The sequence below is a fragment of the Trichomycterus rosablanca genome, chromosome 4 (genome assembly GCF_030014385.1).
Source record: "Trichomycterus rosablanca isolate fTriRos1 chromosome 4, fTriRos1.hap1, whole genome shotgun sequence".
NCBI lineage: Eukaryota > Metazoa > Chordata > Actinopteri > Siluriformes > Trichomycteridae > Trichomycterus > Trichomycterus rosablanca.
The window spans coordinates 53,570,974-53,591,430 of record NC_085991.1 but is presented as its reverse complement, the minus strand read 5'-3'; the positions used below and the strand labels follow the sequence as shown (position 1 = coordinate 53,591,430).

Genomic DNA, 20,457 nt, shown 5'->3' with positions numbered 1-20,457 from the left:
TTTCATACACAGTGGCAATTCAAAGTGCTTTACATAAGGAAAAAAAAAGTTAATTAAAAGCATTAAAACATTCCTGAGATCTAGAACCTCAGAAAGATTTCTTGCAAACATTTAGTTACAATTAAGAGAACATGAAATTCAAACAAGAGAGATAAAAATTAAGAACATGAAAAATTAAAAGAAAATGTTGTAAAATATACCCTACAATTTAGAATGTACACTACTCTACGTATAAAAAGAATTATTAAGAGCATGAAAAACTAAAAGAAATATGGTAAAATGAGGGTAATAGCAAAAATTTTGATCTCAATCATAGGCACCTGGATTTAAACATTTCTACATTTGCGGAACATCTAATATCTCCTGGCAGTCTGTTCCAGTTATATGCAGCCCAACAGCTAAATGCTGCTTCACCATGTTTAGTTTGGACTCTGGGCTCAACTAGCTGACCTGAGTCCATGGATCTAAGAGATCTACTGGGTTTATATTCTCTAAACATTTCTGAGATGTATTCTGGGCCGAACCCATTCAGTGATTTATAGACCAGTAGCAGCACTTTAAATTCTATTCTGTAACTAACTGGAAGCCAGTGTAGAGATTTTAGAACTGGAGTGATGTGCTCAGTACTCTTCGTCTTAGTTAAAACTCTAGCAGCAGCGTTCTGAATGAGCTGTAACTGTTTAATGGTCTTTTTGGGAAGTCCAGTTAAGAGACCATTACAATAGTCCACCCTACTGGAGATAAAAGCATGGATCAGCTTCTCTAGGTCTTGTTGGCACACTAGACCCTTGATTTTGGCTATATTTCTAAGATGGTAGAAGGCTGTTTTGGTGATGGTTTTAATATGGCTGGTGAATGTAAGATCTGAGTCTATTAGAACGCCAAGATTTCGGACTTGGTCTTTGGTTTTTAGAGCCCGGGAACTGAGGTGCTCACTGACACTAGACCTCTTTTCTTTGCTGCCAAACACCACAATCTCTGTTTTGTCCTTATTTAACTGTAAAAAATTCTGGCTCATCCAGTTATTGATGTCCTCCAGACACTGACACAGTGAATCTATTGGGCTGTAATCATCTGGTGAGAGAGCCAGATATATCTGTGTGTCATCTGCATAACTATGGTAATCAATGTTGTTTGCCTGTAGCATTTGGCCTAATGGCAGCATATAAAGATTGAACAGAAGAGGTCCGAGAACTGATCCCTGGGGGATTCCACATGTCATAGCCACCCTGTCAGATTCACAGCTGCCAATAGTGACGAAGTAACTCCGGTCTTCTAAATAAGACCTGAACCAATTAAGGACTGTTCCGGAAAGTCCAACACAGTTTTCCAACCTGTCCAGCAGTATTCTATGATCTACAGTGTCAAAGGCAGCACTAAGATCCAGTAAAACCAGAACTGATATTTTACCCGAGTCAGTATTCAGCCGTAGATCATTTAACACTTTTATGAGAGCCGTTTCAGTGCTGTGGTGAGCTCGAAAGCCTGACTGAAATCTGTCAAAATAACCACTGGAATTCAAAAAACTGCTGACTTGATTGTAAACAACTTTCTCAACGATCTTAGCTATGAAAGGAAGATTTGAGATCGGCCTGTAGTTGTTTAATACAGACGCATCCAGAGTTCTCTTTTTTAAGAGTGGCTTAATGGCAGCTGTTTTCAGTGACTTTGGGAAAACGCCTGATGCTAGTGAGCCATTCACTATTTGTTGCAAATCAGTTTTTACAGAGTTAAAAATAGTTTAAAAAAATTCAGATGGCAGTATGTCGAGACAACATGTCGAGGATTTAAGATGCTGAACTGTTTTCTCCAGAGTTTTTTGGTCTATTGTATTAAATTGTGACATAATAGTCATGTTATTTCTAGGTGTCTGTAGGGGCAGCATGGTTTCATCATTTGACTGAGTGGCGTTGATGGTCAGTCTAATAGTTTTGATTGTTTTCACAGAAGAAATGAGCAAATTCATTACATTTCTCTGTGGACAGAAGTTCTGGGGTGATCTGTTTTGGAGGATTTGTAAGCTTGTCGACCACGTTGAATAGAGTGCGGGTGTTGTTGATGTTCCTGTTAATGATCTTAGAGAAGTGCAGCAGTCTAGCCCTGCCTAACTCCGAGTTAAAACTACAAAGGCTTTGTTTATAGAGATCATAGTGGATTTGAAGTTTAGTTTTCCTCCACTTACGTTCAGCTCTCCTGCATTCTTTTTTCAGAGCTATTACCATCATTGTGTTACGCCATGGTGCTTTCTGTTTGCTCAACGTTTTCATGACTTTTACCGGGGCAACCACATCCATGACAGTCAATATTTTCACGTTAAAGTTATCCAGGAGTTCCATCAACTGACTCTGCAATTAAAGTTGGTGATATAGCTATGGCCTCCATAAACTGAGAACTAGTACTTTCATTTATATTCCTTTTCTTAACAGAAACAGAGCTAGTTTGAGCATCTGGAGTGATCAGCATTTCAAAGAAGACACAAAAATGATCAGAGAGGGCCAAGTCCTTGACCATAACAGAAGAAATGTTAAGACCTTTAGAAATAACTAGATCCAGAGTGTGCCCTCGAGTATGTGTAGGCCCTTTCACATGTTGCAGTAGACCAAACGTGTCAAAAAGTCCAAAAAGTTCTTTGGTGTTATTGTCCTTGTTATTATCTAAGTGGATGTTAAAATCCCCAGTTATGATGAAAAAGCTGTACTCAGTGGAGATAACTGACAGTAGTTCAGTAAATTCATCTTTAAAATGTGCAGAGTATCTTGGAGGTTTATAAATGGTTAAAAATAAAATTTTGGGAGTACCCTTCAAAATAAAACAGAGGTATTCAAAAGACATAAAATTGCCAAGCACAGTCTCTTTGCACTGGAATACATCTTTAAATAAGGCAGCTACTCCTCCACCTTTCCTACCACTTCGACACACATTCATAAAACTGAAGTTTGCTGGTGCTGTTTCATTAAGAACAGTAGCACTGCTGCCTTCTGCTAACCATGTTTCAGTTAGAAACAGAAAATCTAAACTGTAGGATAGAATTATGTCATTCACTAAAAATTATTTGTTGGCTAGAGATCTAATATTAAGCAGAGCTAGCTTTAAAGGAACCACAGGAGCCCCTGGGGCAGCCCGAGGTTGTCGTGGTACAGGTAAGAGGTTAGACTGGTTGACTTGATATGCTGAATGCGTTCTATTCTTTCTATTTCTAATCAACACAGGAATAGAAAACATTTCAGGCATACTGGGTCCAAGCTTACTCTCCAAACTGTTGTCAGTATCATATCTGCTATAGCAAGGACCCTGAACACATCACAACGAGTTATCATTGTTTTGTATTCTGCAGCCGCTATCAGTAGCACTCGCTGAACATTCTGAACTCTGTACAGCCAGAGGAGATGAAGTACAAGGCTGCTGCTGACAGTGCTGAAGTGGCCTCAGAGCACGAGGAGGAAGGGGGGGAAGGGGAAGGGGTGCCCTGGGCTTTTTGGGTGAAACCTGTGGACTGGCTGAGATGGAGTGTGAGAATTTTGTCCCAACACACACCAGTTTCTCCATTTTCTCTGTGAAATCCATATGTGGAGGTGATGTTGTTGAGAGAGAGAAATTGGAGGATGACTGTGATGTCTCTGCTGTTGACTGCTGTGTCACTGCCTGATGATGAAGGTCGTAATAGCTTTCGTCAAGAGTCAGAAACTCAGCCTGAGCTGTGTTTTCTAGTGATGGGGATTGTATGTTTGATGGTCCTTCATGTATTGTGTCGAGTCAGTCCAACAAGCAGATGGGTGGCAAAGAGCAAAATGGAGGTTGTCCTTTAGTGCCTTCACTCCAGTCTTGCTTAGGTGGGTGCCATCTGGGTAAAAAAATTCTCTGCGCCCCCAGAATAAATAAAAATTGTCAATATAATCCATACCTTTCAAATTGCAGGTTCTGCTTAGCCACGTGTTGAGGTTGAGTATCCGTGAAAACATATTAGATCCTCGGGCTGGGAGAGGCCCACTGATGAACTTCTGAGCAGTCAGCTTCTCAAATGTATTAAACAGTTCAGTGAAGTTGTTCTTTAAGATTTCTGACTCCTCTCTGCGAATGTCACTTCTGCCCACGTGCAGAATAATTCGGTCGATCGCTCCATGCTGGGAGAGGATGTTGGGAAGTTCCTCATTTAATTCCGAGACAGTCACGTTTGGGAGACAGCATGTTAGCATTGATCTGCTGCCTATATTCTTGATGGCAGAGTCACCGACGATCAGAGTTTTCGGAGCGTTCTCTGCGTCAGGCGAGGGCCTCTGCTTAATCAGCCTCGTGTTTTTGCTAGCCTGCTTTGAGATCCCCTTTATAGTCAGCTTCGCTGGTTTTGATTCGTTACCATTACAGCTGGGGGTAACCTCGATCAGATTTCTGAGCGGTTCAAAACGATTCAGCAAAGGGATTGGTTTTTGTTGCGACCCTGCTATTTTCCCACGGGTTGCAATTGTGCTAGCTTTTGGAATAGTTTTAGCTTTCCGAGCCCATGATGAACAGTCTGGCGTGGAAGACATTAAGACAGCCACCTGCTGCTTTTGTGCTTTTGGTTTTGCTCCAAGTTTGTGCCACCGACTTATTCTCTCACATGGCTCGTTTCTGTTCCCCTGTTTTGATTGACTTCTGTCAAGCTTTGGGAAGTCTGTTAAGCTGTCTAGCCTTAGTTTAGCTGGTTGTTCTGTGTTAGATTTTGACTCACCCTCGAGTGATCTGGAACCATTTCTCCTATCCGTTCCAGGTAGGATTGTGAGCATTTTTGTCTCCAGCACAGCGATTTTCCGTAGGAGTCTGTAGCAGTTGGAGCAGCACGAAGAACCCGCTGTAGTGATAGGAGCCATGGTAGTCCTGATAACTGTGCCCGAGTTCAGTCTGACGGCTAGTGGAAAACTCCGTTAACTAAATGTCTAGTTTAATGTATTTCTGTAATTCTGTGCCTTTCCAGCCGATCTATTGTCGGTGCCTGCTGATTGAGCTCTATATTTTAGAAATAAAAGATAAAAAATAACTAAAATAACTAAAAACTAAAAGCAAGCGGAGAGCAGACAGAAAGCGTGCAGCCAGAGCGAGCGTCAAGGACAAAATTTTCAGTGCAAAAACATCACAGAATACATAAAAAAACTCCATGTAATACTAGCATATTTTTCCATACACCACCCTCCATCATCTCTTCCAGTCTTGTCATTTCCAACTGTAACTCTGCTTCTGCTTACAATATCTCTGGTCAAGGAGAGCCGTGGACCATCCGCCTCCTATGACACGCATCAGTCAGGTCAAAAAGGATGCTAGTGTTTCTTGATACAGACAAACATATTCCAACTGGTTACAAGGGCATTCTTAGGTGGTTCTATGGCATATCTGGTAATTACTAGTGTGTTGCTAGATGGTTGCTACGGTAATCTATATGGTTGAAGGGAGTTGCTGGTTGTTCCCTTAAGATTGCTTGGGTGTTGCTAAGTCACGGCCACAATATCCTATGCAGCTTCAATCAGGTTACTAGTTGGTTACTGTGGTGTTTTAATATGCCACATGGTTAAAATACTGTTATTAGCTGGTTGCCATTGTATTCTACGTGATCCAGTTAGTTGGTAGGTTTCTCCTATTTGGTTGTTATTATTTTGCAAATAATTTTCATTAATTAATTTTAATTAAAAATAAAATACAAATGAGAGAAAGAAGAAGAAACAAATAGAAGAATATTAATCAGACAGTGGTGTTGCACATTGCATTTACTTATTAAGTTTGAACCTGACTAACAGGGCAGATGATCAGTGGTTCTGAATTTTCACCATCATTAAAACTGGAACTGAAGTATGGATAGAGTTTCTCAGTAAAAGACTGACCAGTGAAAGAGTAGATATGAGACTCATTCTCAACATCATAGAAGGAGACCAAACCCTCCTCATAATCCACAAACACCCCCACCTTCTGAGGAGCCTGTTTCAAGGAGAGGGGGACACGAGGAGAATCCAGAGCCTTATATTCAGTTTTATTTCTCAGCCACACAGACCAATATCCATTTTCAGGATTTTCTGTATAATCCCCCTTCCTGTTACTGGACTCTCTGGTCACTCCTAAATACCACTCAGTGTGCCCTTTAACCTGAACCTCATAATAAAATCTCCCTGAGGAGAATCCCTCCTTTCCCAGCAAACTGACACAGTAATCAAATCTCTCTGGATTATCAGGAAGAGTCTGTTGTTTGTCTCCATGTGTAACTTCTTTTCCATCCTCAGACAGGATCAGGTAAGAATTTGCTGTATCAGGATCCAGAATCACGTCCACTGAGAGAAAGAGACAATTTACACCCATTTTATCGTTACACAGTGTGTATTAATGAAGAAATCTAGATTTCATCATTTGATGAGTGAGAGCTCACAAACCTGCATATTGTTGAATTTTCTTCAGTTCTGGTTGGAATAAAATAAAGAACAAAATTATTTACTGCTAGAAATCATTTCTGTTAGAAACTGGATTATTTTAAAGTGATGATTATAAAGCACAATATGAAGCTGGAACATGAACATTAACCAACACACAGTGTGGTGACCAACATTCATAGGAGCTTTAATAGAAAATTAACTGGCTTTTCTAACAGCGGCGCACTGTGTTATTGATGTGAAGCACATTAAAACAATAACAGTAACAGCTGTTTTGAGGAGAAAGGATAAGAACCCAGAATGCGGAGAACAACTTAAATGTTTTATTTAACAAAGATAAATAACAAAATTGGCAAAAAACGGAAACAAAAAACAAATCGAGCGAACCCCGATTGAAGCTGCAGGCACAGCAGGCAACTGGAACAAAAAGAGAAACTAGAAAAACCAAAAAAAAGAAGGAAAAACACAAAAAGGCACTTGAGTGGAGCCGTGAACCCCGATAACCGGTGTGCGAGGTGGTTGCTTTGCCCACTGTGCTATTAGAAAAACTAAAAGAACCTCGCGCTTATAAAGCGTGGTAGTACTGTACGCCGGACAAGCGAGTCAGAGAAAAGCGAAACCGAAACTCGCAGTAATGCGGTTCGGGTTTTCGGATCGGTCGTGTCACCAGACGCTGATAGCTGGTTCTGGGAAGAGCCGATCTGTAGAAAAACAAAAGGAGAAAAAACACGTTAGTCACGGGGCGATTCGAACCGGCGTTGTGGGGGATCAGAGGCAACAACTTTACCCACTCGGCTACACCGGCCGTAGGAAGCCCGTTAAACAATTGGCTAAAGAACGCGGTATTATTTAGTAGCGCTGCTAAGACTAGCCACCTGCTAACGAAGCAAGGAGGGGCTAGTGGAAACGGCAAAAATAACAACAGCGCGAGGGCTGCGCGAGGGCTGCGCGACGTCGCACCAACTTTCCCTAAGTGAGGAAAAACAAAAAGTCCCTTGCTACCTCAGCCTTGCAGCTTACAAGCCCGACTGTCCTGGAGACGCCCGGGGGTACCTTCTTTCCCTAGAAAGGTGAGTGCTCATGCAACCCACAGCAAAGCAAACAAAAGGTGCGACAACCGGCGTCTGCGCGATGCCTGCTTAAATAAGGCGAGGCACAGCTGTAAGTTGTCAGCCCTAATTAACAGGCCTCCTATTTGAGGCCTTTGTTTGTGATGTTCTGTAACTCCTGCGACGCCAGAAACTGGGGGTAAGTTCACCAGCCGCCGCAGGAACCCTAATAACAGCAGCTTCAGTTAAACTATTACCAGGTACATGTAAGTCATAAGTAATTCCTTTTCTCAAACTCACAAGATCTTACAGATAGTAATCACTTACCCATACTGACAACCTTCTTCATTACTTCATCAACACGTTCCTGAAGCTGAGACAGCGCTCTCCTCAGAGTCTCCACATCCAGATGAGGCTGAATACTGACATCAGTCCAGTTGTTGGTGGGTGGAGGTCTGCACAGGGACGGGTAAATCTACAGTACAGCAGGAGAGAGGAGAAATCCCTCAGCATGACCAGTGCTGTCCTGTCATGTGCTGCATTACTATAATGAAACAGAGGGACTTTGACCTGTAGGTAATGGAGATGATTCTCAGTGTTGGAGATCTGCTTCAGCTCAGTGTTTCTTTTCTTCAGCTCAGTGATTTCCTGCTCCAGATCTTTAATGAACTCTTCAGCCTGACGCTCTGCTGCTCTCTGCTTCTCCTCCATCACCTTCAGCATCTCAGCCTGGTTTCTCTCAATGCTGCGTATCAGAGCTCTGAAGATCTCCATGCTGTCAGCTTTCTTCTTCTCTGTGTTCTTCTACCAGGAGAAACATCAAGTCATTTATGTAGTGTTATTAGAAATAGCAGTTCTTCTCATGTATGTTTGGAAACGAGGACTAGTCGAGTAATGAAAGGCTTTTCTTACTTTATTAAGTTCTACAGAATGTTTGATTTCTTTGATCTTCTTCAGTCGGTCCTGGATCATCTGCTCAACTTCTGCTTTTGTTGCTCCCAACTGAGTCTGTAAATATACAAGCTGTGTTTACAGAAATGATTGGAATTCTGCAGAAGTGGTACTAATATAATTATACTTCTAAACTGGTCTCACTTTCATATAAAATGGTTTATTGGATTAAAGATTTAGAAACATCTAGAATAGGAAATAATAGGCACTCAGGTGGCGTAACGGTAAAACACGCTAGCACACCAGAGCTGACATTTCACACTCATTGGTTTAAAACTCAGCTTTGCCAACTGGCTGGGCACCTACATGAACAATGACTGACTGTTGTTTATACAGATGGGAGCTTGATAAAGGACTCATGGCTGATGCAATTACGATCTCTGCTGGCTGATTGATCCTGCCTGCACAGAGACGGGGAAAGAGTGTGTTGATCAGGGTGTGGCTCTCCATACACAAAGCTGATCCGCATATGCACCCGCCTAGTGCAGTTGAAAAGATGCAGTTGGCAACTGCACACGTGTCGGAATCAGATTTAGTGGAGATAAAGCATAGTTCAATAAGTCAAGTATACATGCTCTATATACAGTGTATCACAAAAGTGAGTACACCCCTCACATTTCTGCAGATATTTAAGTATATCTTTTCATGGGACAACACTGACAAAATGACACTTTGACACAATGAAAAGTAGTCTGTGTGCAGCTTATATAACAATGTAAATTTATTCTTCCCTCAAAATAACTCAATATACAGCCATTAATGTCTAAACCACCGGCAACAAAAGTGAGTACACCCCTAAGAGACTACACCCCTAAATGTCCAAATTGAGCACTGCTTGTCATTTTCCCTCCAAAATGTCATGTGACTTGTTAGTGTTACTAGGTCTCAGGTGTGCATAGGGAGCAGGTGTGTTCAATTTAGTAGTACAGCTCTCACACTCTCTCATACTGGTCACTGAAAGTTCCAACATGGCACCTCATGGCAAAGAACTCTCTGAGGATCTTAAAAGACGAATTGTTGCGCTACATGAAGATGGCCAAGGCTACAAGAAGATTGCCAACACCCTGAAACTGAGCTGCAGCACAGTGGCCAAGATCATCCAGCGTTTTAAAAGAGCAGGGTCCACTCAGAACAGACCTTGCGCTGGTTGTCCAAAGAAGCTGAGTGCACGTGCTCAGCGTCACATCCAACTGCTGAGATTGAAAAGGTGGGGGGTCAGCCTGTCAGTGCTCAGACCATACGCCGCACACTACATCAAATTGGTCTGCATGGCTGTCACCCCAGAAGGAAGCCTCTTCTGAAGTCTCTACACAAGAAAGCCCGCAAACAGTTTGCTGAAGACATGTCAACAAAGGACATGGATTACTGGAACCATGTCCTATGGTCTGATGAGACCAAGAATAATTTGTTTGGTTCAGATGGTCTCAAGCATGTGTGGCGGCAATCAGGTGAGGAGTACAAAGATAAGTGTGTCATGCCTACAGTCAAGCATGGTGGTGGGAATGCCATGGTCTGGGGCTGCATGAGTGCAGCAGGTGTTGGGGAGTTACATTTCATTGAGGGACACATGAACTCCAATATGTACTGTGAAATACTGAAGCAGAGCATGATCCCCTCCCTCCGAAAACTGGGTCGCAGGGCAGTGTTCCAGCATGATAATGACCCCAAACACACCTCTAAGACGACCACTGCTTTATTGAAGAGGCTGAGGGTAAAGGTGATGGACTGGCCAAACATGTCTCCAGACCTAAACCCAATAGAACATCTTTGGGGCATCCTCAAGCGGAAGGTGGAGGAGCGCAAAGTCTCGAATATCCGCCAGCTCCGTGATGTCGTCATGGAGGAGTGGAAAAGCATTCCAGTGGCAACCTGTGAAGCTCTGGTAAACTCCATGCCCAGGAGAGTTAAGGCAGTTCTGGGAAATAATGGTGGCCACACAAAATATTGACACTTCAGGAACTTTCACTAAGGGGTGTACTCACTTTTGTTGCCGGTGGTTTAGACATTAATGGCTGTATATTGAGTTATTTTGAGGGAAGAATAAATTTACACTGTTATATAAGCTGCACACAGACTACTTTTCATTGTGTCAAAGTGTAATTTTGTCAGTGTTGTCCCATGAAAAGATATACTTAAATATCTGCAGAAATGTGAGGGGTGTACTCACTTTTGTGATACACTGTATATACACATATCTATCTATCTATCTATTTATCTATATATATATATATATATACTGTATATATATATATATATATATATATATATATATATATATATATATATATATATATATATATATATAAAAGATATATGAGATATACACTGCCTGGCCAAACAAATAGGTCACACTCTAATATTTGGTTGGAAGGCCTTTAGCTTGTATTACGGCACGCATTCACTGTGGCATCGTTTCCACAAGCTTCTGCAATGTCACAACATTTATTTCTGTCCAGAGTTGCATTAATTTTTCCCCAAGATCTTGTATTGATGATGGGAGATTTGGACCACTGCACAAAGTCTTCTCCAGCACATCCCAAAGATTCTCAATGGGGTTCAGGTCTGGACTCTGTGGTGGCCAATTCATGAGTGAAAATGATGTCTCATGCTCCCTGAACCACTCTTTCACAAATTGAGCCCGATGAATCCTGGCATCGTTATCTTGGAATATGCCCATGCCATCAGTTGGCTGACCTCATTGTTTGGGCACATAACGTTGCTGAACCTAGACCTGACCGACTGCAGCAATCCCAGATCATAGCACTGCCCCCACAGGCTTGTATGGTAGGCACTAGGCATGATGGATGCATCACTTCAGCCGCCTCTCTTCTTACCCTGATGCGCCCATCACTCTGGAACAGGGAAAATCTGGATTCATCAGACCACATGACCTTCTTCCATTGCTCCAGAGTCCAATCTTTATGCTTCCTAGCATATTAAAGTCATTTTGCCGGTTAGCCTCACTGACAAGTGGTTTTCCTAAGGCTACACAGCTGTTTAGTCCCAATCCCTTGAGTTCCCTCCGCATTGTACGTGTGGAAATGCTCTTACTTTCACTATTAAACATCTCTCTGAGTTCTACTGGAGTTTTTCTACCATCTGATTTCACCAAACGTTTAAGTGATCGCCGATCACGATCATTCCTCGAAGATGATGTTTCCCCCCCCCACTGTCCTTCCACTTTTTAATAATTCGTTGGACAGTTCTTAACCTGATTTTAATAGTTTCAGCTTTTCCTTAGATGTTTTCTCTGCTTGATGCATGCCAATAATTTGACCCTTCTGAAACAGATTAACATATTTTCCACAACCACAGGATGTGTCTTTCCACATGGTTGTTTAACAAATGAGAAGCCACTCAGTGCATCAGTTAGGGTTAAATAACTTGTTGCCAGCTGAAACATAATCACCCACGCAGTGGGTATTTATCCAATGGGAGGCTTAAATCCTAGAATTCTCAAAATTTGGCCTCAGTAACCACCATCCTTACCATGCGTTTATAATTTTACCAATTATTTGCTTCTTAATATATCTAACTGGATATAAATATGTAGGTGTGTAATTTTAAAGCCGTTGTCTGATTTATGAAATCAAACCAAATTAAAAAAAAATGAAAACATTTACCTCATTAGTATATTTGGAAAGTTTACCTCTGTGTTATTCCATATTTATGCCCCAGCAAAACAGTAAGTATAGGAGGACCATCTAAAAGGTCTTAACACTCAGGTGGAGGGAAAAATACAAATGAAATATAAACACTGTTAATAAGAATTTTAGTTTTAATGTTTTAATTTAAGACTAAATTAATCAATCACAAACATTTTCAGAAGCTTTTTAAATCCTCTTTACCAGAGGTGCAAATAATTTTGGAGCTCAATCTATAAGATCTCTCACCTTCTTCTCTGCACTCTCCTCCTCTATAGGAACTGTGTTGTGGTACCTGTGGTCGTCTACACTGCAGACCTGACACAAACACATCTGGTCGTCTCTACAGAACATCTCCAGAGGTCTCTCATGTTTCTGACAGATGTAATCCTCCAGGTTCTCCACAGGATCTATTAGTTTGTGGCTTTTAAAAGAAGAAACTTTCTCATGAGGTTCCAGGTGAGTCTTACAGTAAGAGGCCATACAGATCAGACAGGACTTCAGAGCTTCATGTTTCTTCTCACTGCAGACCTCACAGAACACCTGAGATTTGGTAGTTTCTCCTGCAGTGCTAATGGATTTGACCTGAACTGGCTTCCTGAATTGAGCAGCCAGTCCAGAGATGAAGGTGTTAACATGTAGTTCAGGTCTTTTGGGGAAATTTGTCTTACATACTGGACACTGACAGTGTGAACTGGTGTCCCAGCATTTTTTAAGACAAATCATGCAGAAGTTGTGTCCACATGGAGTAGAGACTGGATCAGTGAACACATCCAGACAGATGGAGCACTGGAGCTGATCTTCAGACAGGAAACTGCTGGAGGAAGCCATGACTGATAGAGAAGATACAGACCTCTGTAAACTTTAATATTTATAACAAAATGTGTATTACAGATATTATAACGCTACACTTTGTAGTTGCATCCTCTGTCTAAGTGCCCCTCTTCATCTATTTAGGCTATACACACAAATAAACACAGTTTTTTATAATCGCTTATCATTTAGTTTCTCACATTGTTGTTTACAGTAGTAAACAATACAGCAGCTGTATGGCTGTTAGTTGCAATACAATTACAGAGAAAACAAGATACCAAGCACTTCTGTTGTTAGTGGAGTGGTATTCTCAAGGTTTTATTCACTAACGTAAATACTGTTTACATTTAAAATGTATTTACTGAACAACAGTCATTGTAAAGGTCTAATTATTTCCTTTAATTTATTTTAAATGACCAAATATTCTCCCTAACAGGTCATGCAGAATGAGAGATGCATTATGATTCTGCAAAATATCATGACTGCTTTTAACATTTACTGCCTTAAGCTGTAGCTCATTACACAAAGTGTCTCATCAATCTGTTAATTTCACTTTGCTTAAGGTGTTAAAACAGTAAACCACATGGCCCGAAAAATGCAGTTGATTGCAGAGGCTTTCCAGATACCTTGCATGTTATTATTTTCTTTTTTTGACAATAATTTAGACAAGATGATACTACAAGAAATGAGAGAAAGCAGAAACCTACTGACACTGGGTCTCTTCAACACGTTATTTTTAAACAAAAACATTCAAATCAGGGCTAGTTGTAGCCTAGTGGTTAAGGCACTGGACCAGTGAACAGAGGGTTGCTGGTTCGAGCCCCACCAATGCCAGGTTGCTGCAGTTGAGCCCTTGAGCAAGGTCCTTAACCCTCACTTGCTCACACTGTAACTGTAATGTAAATCACCTTGAATAAAGGCGTCTGCTAAATGCTGAAAATGTAATCAACAATATGTTTTATTATTCTAAGGAGCATTAACCTAAATGACCCTGTTAAAACAATAATAAAGTCAAGATAAGGTTAGGACTACTAAACATTAGATCACTTGTGTCTAAAGCTGTAAATGTGAATGAATCGATTACATATAACTGTGTTTATGAAAGTTATCTAACTGAACCCTGGACTAGTCCTGATGAGTATCTAGGTATAAACAAAGCTGCTTCTCCTGGATATAGTTATGTTCATGAGCAGCATCTTAATAAAGGTGGAGGAGAAGTAGCTACAATTTACAATTAAAGACATACGCCTCACTGTAAAAACAGCTCATATAGCTAAATCACGGCAGACCTGAGAGCCTGTGTGGCTTTATTTATCACAGTAGCAAGATGGTTCCATGTTCAATGCTGAGAGCTCAAAGGTCAGGTACTGTAGTGCAGGCACAGCTCACTTTATATTAAAATGGAGAACATTCTAGGTGTGTTTTTGTAAAAGTTGCATTTAACTGTGTGAGTAACTATGAGTTTGTTTGTTTTGTTTTTTTAACCAGTTATTCAACATGTTTAAGCTGTACTTACCACAGCCCTGCCTAACGAAATAATGTTAGGTATAATAAAAAACAACAACCCCCTGTTACCAGAATTGTGGCTCTTACTATTACACCACACCCGCTCGATTTATGTTAAAATGATACAGATATTTTAATAGAGTACATTCTAGATGTTACGTTTTAGTAGAAATGGCATTTAACTGTGTGAGTTTAACTTTTTAAAAGCCCGCTCAACAACATGTTTATACTGTAGGTACCACCGCCCTACCTAAAGATAACATGAGACTGAAAGACAAATATAGTTGTGAACATCATCATGCAGTCTCACTCGTAACATCAGTCGTGTTTTAGAACTTACCTGCTGTGTCGTGTGTTGTTTGTACAAAGTTGCAGAAGATCCGAGGTGGAGACTGTGTCCTGCTTAAAGAAAATGAAGTGTCGTCATAAAACAGTCCTACAAAATACTTTCATTTTACCTGAGGGACGTCATCAGATCACTCCCATTACCTGGCTTGTCATTTTACATTTTTGCCACCAGTTAAAATAAATGACTTTAGATAAAAATACGTTTTATGAAATCAGAAAAAGTTGGGACAGCATGGAAAATGCAGATAATAAAAAGGGTTGTTGATAGAGAAGATACAGACCTCTGTAAACTTTAATATTTGTAACAAAATGTGTATTACAGATGTTATAACGCTATACTTTGTAGTTGCACCCTCTCTCTAAAAGTGTCCTTTATTTATTTAGGCTACACACACAAATAAACACAGTTTTTTTTTATAAACGCTTGTCATTTAGTTTTAAAGGTCTAATTATTTCCTTTAGTTTATTTTAAATGACCAAATATTCTCCTTAACAGGTCATGCAGAATGAGAGATGCATTATGATTCTGCAAAATATCATGACTGCTATTAACATTCACATTGTATCTGATGTTTAATTGCCTCAAGCTGTAGCTCATTACACAAAGTGTCTCATCAATCTGTTAATTTCACTTTGCTTAAGGTGTTAAAACAGTAAACCACACAGCCCGAAAAATGCAGTTGATTGAAGTGGCTTTCCAGATACCTTGCATGCTATTATTTTCTTTTTTGACAATAATGTTTGTGTAGGGAATAGGCTCTATGAACGACTGTCTTCCGGGTTCACGTATACTGGCAGATCAACTTCCGGTATTCATTCGCCGGTCGTCAACAAGCAGATAACGTTAGCCATGGCTCTCTTTTACACTTGTTGTCTTCAAGATTAACCTCGTGACAGTGAACGATTTAGACCGACCGACGCATGGTTTGTACTGCTTCTTCTAACAAGCAGGAAAAAGGATTTTAAATGTAAACTCCAGCGACATTGACAAATATGAAGGTAAGTACGTTAGCAAACATTTCCTTATAACCATGCAGGCTAGTTGTAAACTGGTTAGTGGTTGTTTTGCTAGACTAGACAAACACTACATCTAGCTTGACAGACCAGTATTAAGATTCATGTTTTAGTTAGCTTTGAAGCAAACCATTAAAATTTCATTTTTATGCATCTTCTACTTGCACAGTGTCAGGTTAGGCAAGCTTTAAGATAGATAGAGTGTCAAATCCCATGTATTAATGATGTTCTATATATATATATATAATCAGAATCAGAATACTTTATTGATCCCAGAGGGAAATTGCAGTTCTTACAGTAGCACCCATTTATGTAGAAAGAATAAACACTCTACTAGCTAAAAACTAAGAAAAGAAAATTTTGCAAATAGAACTTAAAAAGTTATTTACACATAATTAAATAATTAAATGCTTGCATTATTATTATTGCACATATGAATACAAAAATTGCACAGAATATTGTTCAGGTGAACCATAGTGTCACATATTAAGGGAGGAATTGAGTTTGATGGCCACAGGTAGAAAAGACTTCCTGTGGCGCTCTGTGGTGCATTTTGGGAGAATGAGTCTTGCACTGAAAGTGCTCTTTTGACTCATCACTGTGGCATAAAGTGGGTGGGAGTCATTGTTCATAATAGCCTGCAGCTTAGACAGCGTCCTCCTCTCCGAAACTGATGTCAGAGAGTCTAGCTCCACACCCACGACATCACCGGCCTTGCGGATCAATTTGTTGAGTCTGTTGGCATCTGCCACCCTCAGCCTGCTTCCCCAGCATGCAACAGCATAGAGGATAGCACTCGCTACCACAGACTCATAGAAGATCCTGAGCATAGTCCGGCAGATGTTGAAGGACCTCAGGCGCCTCAAAAAATAGAGCCGACTTTGGCCCTTCCTGTAGAGGGCGTCAGTGTTCTTAGCCCAGTCCAGTTTATTATCAATGTGCACTCTCAGATATTTGTAGTCCTCCACAATGTCCACACTGACCCCTCTGACGGACATGGGGGTCACCGGTGCCTTGTCCCTTCTCAGGTCCACCACCTGTTCCTTTGTCTTTGTCACATTGAGCTGCAGGTGGTTCAGCTCGCACCATGTGACAAAGTCCTTCACCGTTGCCCTGTACTCATCCTCATCACCCCTTCTGATACATCCAACTACTGCAGAGTCATCAGAAAACTTCTGTAGATGGCAGTTCTCTGTGCAGTAGCTGAAGTCCATGGTGTAGAGGGTAAAGAGGAAGGGAGAGAGGACCGTTCCCTGCGGAGCTCCAGTGTTGCTGATCACTCTATCCGACACACAGTGCTGCAGGCGTACATACTGTGGTCTGCCAGTTAGGTAGTCAACAATCCAGGACACGAGGGAGGCGTCTACCTGCATCACTGTCAGCTTGTCACCCAGAAGAGCAGGCCGAATGGTGTTGAATGCACTGGAGAAGTCAAAAAACATGACCCTCACAGTGCTGGCTGGCTTGTCAAGGTGAGCGTAGACTCGGTTAAGCAGGTAGATGATGGCATCCTCTACTCCCAGACGGGGCTGATAGGCGAACTATATATACAGGTCCTTCTCAAAAAATTAGCATATTGTGATAAAGTTCATTATTTTCCATAATGTAATGATAAAAATTAAACTTTCATATATTTTAGATTCATTGCACACCAACTGAAATATTTCAGGTCTTTTATTGTTTTAATACTGATGGTTTTGGCATACAGCTCATGAAAACCCAAAATCTCAAAAAATTAGCATATTTCATCCGACCAATAAAAGAAAAGTGTTTTTAATACAAAAAAAGTCAACCTTCAAATAATTATGTTCAGTTATGCACTCAATACTTGGTCGGGAATCCTTTTGCAGAAATGACTGCTTCAATGCGGCGTGGCATGGAGGCAATCAGCCTGTGGCACTGCTGAGGTGTTATGGAGGCCCAGGATGCTTCGATAGCGGCCTTAAGCTCATCCAGAGTGTTGGGTCTTGTGTCTCTCAACTTTCTCTTCACAATATCCCACAGATTGTCTATGGGGTTCAGGTCAGGAGAGTTGGCAGGCCAATTGAGCACAGTAATACCATCGTCAGTAAACCATTCACCAGTGGTTTTGGCACTGTGAGCAGGTGCCAGGTCGTGCTGAAAAATGAAATCTTCATCTCCATAAAGCTTTTCAGCAGATGGAAGCATGAAGTGCTCCAAAATCTCCTGATAGCTAGCTGCATTGACCCTGCCCTTGATAAAACACAGTGGACCAACACCAGCAGCTGACATGGCACCCCAGACCATCACTGACTGTGGGTACTTGACACTGGACTTCAGGCATTTTGGCATTTCCTTCTCCCCAGTCTTCCTCCAGACTCTGGCACCTTGATTTCCGAATGACATGCAAAATTTGCTTTCATCCGAAAACAGTACTTTGGACCACTGAGCAACAGTCCAGTGCTGCTTCTCTGTAGCCCATGTCAGGCGCTTCTGCCGCTGTTTCTGGTTCAAAAGTGGCTTGACCTGGGGAATGCGGCACCTGTAGCCCATTTCCTGCACACGCCTGTGCACGGTGGCTCTGGATGTTTCTACTCCAGACTCAGTCCACTGCTTCCGCAGGTCCCCCAAGGTCTGGAATCGGCCCTTCTCCACAATCTTCCTCAGGGTCCGGTCACCTCTTCTCGTTGTGCAGCGTTTTCTGCCACACTTTTTCCTTCCCACAGACTTCCCACTGAGGTGCCTTGATACAGCACTCTGGGAACAGCCTATTCGTTCAGAAATTTCTTTCTGTGTCTTACCCTATTGCTTGAGGGTGTCAATGATGGCCTTCTGGACCTTCTGGTCGGCAGTCTTACCCATGATTGCAGTTTTGAGTAATGAACCAGGCTGGGAGTTTTTAAAAGCCTCAGGAATCTTTTGCAGGTGTTTAGAGTTAATTCGTTGATTCAGATGATTAGGTTAATAGCTCGTTTAGAGAACCTTTTCATGATATGCTAATTTTTTGAGATTGGGAATTTTGGGTTTTCATGAGCTGTATGCCAAAATCATCAGTATTAAAACAATAAAAGACCTGAAATATTTCAGTTGGTGTGCAATGAATCTAAAATATATGAAAGTTTAATTTTTATCATTACATTATGGAAAATAATGAACTTTATCACAATATGCTAATTTTTTGAGAAGGACCTGTATATAGTATATATAATGTACAGTGTATCACAAAAGTGAGTACACCCCTCACATTTCTGCAGATATTTAAGTATATCTTTTCATGGGACAACACTGACAAAATGACACTTTGACACAATGAATAGTAGTCTGTGTGCAGCTTATATAACAGTGTCAATTTATTCTTCCCTCAAAATAACTCAATATACAGCCATTAATGTCTAAACCACCGGCAACAAAAGTGAGTACACCCCTAAGAGACTACACCCCTAAATGTCCAAATTGAGCACTGCTTGTCATTTTCCCTCCAAAATGTCATGTGATTTGTTAGTGTTACTAGGTCTCAGGTGTGCATAGGGAGCAGGTGTGTTCAATTTAGTAGTACAGCTCTCACACTCTCTCATACTGGTCACTGAAAGTTCCAACATGGCACCTCATGGCAAAGAACTCTCTGAGGATCTTAAAAGACGAATTGTTGCGCTACATGAAGATGGCCAAGGCTACAAGAAGATTGCCAACACCCTGAAACTGAGCTGCAGCACAGTGGCCAAGATCATCCAGTGTTTTAAAAGAGCAGGGTCCACTCAGAACAGACCTCGCGTCGGTCGTCCAAAGAAGCTGAGTGCACGTGCTCAGTGTCACATCCAACTGCTGTCTTTGAAAGATAGGCGCAGGAGTGCTGTCAGCATTGCTGCAGAGATTGAAAAGGTGGGGGGTCAGCCTGTCAGTGCTCAGACCATACGCCGCACACTACATCAAATTGGTCTGCATGGCTGTCACCCCAGAAGGAAGCCTCTTCTGAAGTCTCTACACAAGAAAGCCCGCAAACAGTTTGCTGAAGACATGTCAACAAAGGACATGGATTACTGGAACCATGTCCTATGGTCTGCTGAGACCAAGATTAATTTGTTTGGTTCAGATGGTCTCAAGCATGTGTGGCGGCAATCAGGTGAGGAGTACAAAAATAAGTGTGTCATGCCTACAGTCAAGCATGGTGGTGGGAATGCCATGGTCTGGGGCTGCATGAGTGCAGCAGGTGTTGGGGAGTTACATTTCATTGAGGGACACATGAACTCCAATATGTACTGTGAAATACTGAAGCAGAGCATGATCCCCTCCCTCCGGAAACTGGGTCGCAGGGCAGTGTTCCAGCATGATAATGACCCCAAACACACCTCTAAGACGACCACTGCTTTATTGAAGAGGCTGAGGGTAAAGGTGATGGACTGGCCAAGCATGTCTCCAGACCTAAACCCAACAGAACATCTTTGGGGCATCCTCAAGCGGAAGGTGGAGGAGCGCAAAGTCTCGAATATCCGCCAGCTCCGTGATGTCGTCATGGAGGAGTGGAAAAGCATTCCAGTGGCAACCTGTGAAGCTCTGGTAAACTCCATGCCCAGGAGAGTTAAGGCAGTTCTGGGAAATAATGGTGGCCACACAAAATATTGACACTTCAGGAACTTTCACTAAGGGGTGTACTCACTTTTGTTGCCGGTGGTTTAGACATTAATGGCTGTATATTGAGTTATTTTGAGGGAAGAATAAATTTACACTGTTATATAAGCTGCACACAGACTACTTTTCATTGTGTCAAAGTGTCATTTTGTCAGTGTT

The 20,457-nt window shown here is 41.5% G+C and overlaps 1 protein-coding gene across 5 annotated transcripts; it reads right to left on the bottom strand.

Annotated features, from left to right (window-relative positions):
- Positions 1–5,742: 5,742 nt before the first annotated feature.
- LOC134311779 (nuclear factor 7, ovary-like) lies at positions 5,743–12,876 on the bottom strand. 5 transcript variants are annotated; one of them, XM_062993449.1, is made up of 7 exons: positions 12,280–12,861; positions 8,348–8,443; positions 8,006–8,239; positions 7,773–7,910; positions 7,054–7,066; positions 6,390–6,416; positions 5,743–6,290 (listed from the first exon to the last, which is right to left on the bottom strand). In XM_062993449.1, the coding sequence occupies exons 1-7, from the start codon at positions 12,859–12,861 to the stop codon at positions 5,743–5,745; spliced, it is 1,638 nt and encodes a 545-aa protein (XP_062849519.1). The 5 variants fall into 5 exon arrangements, with proteins under 5 accessions (XP_062849519.1, XP_062849523.1, XP_062849518.1 ...); XM_062993453.1 differs by lacking the exon at positions 7,054–7,066 and having other exon boundaries at positions 7,763–7,910; positions 12,280–12,876; XM_062993448.1 differs by lacking the exon at positions 7,054–7,066 and having other exon boundaries at positions 7,769–7,910.
- Between the last annotated feature and the right edge of the window lie 7,581 nt (positions 12,877–20,457).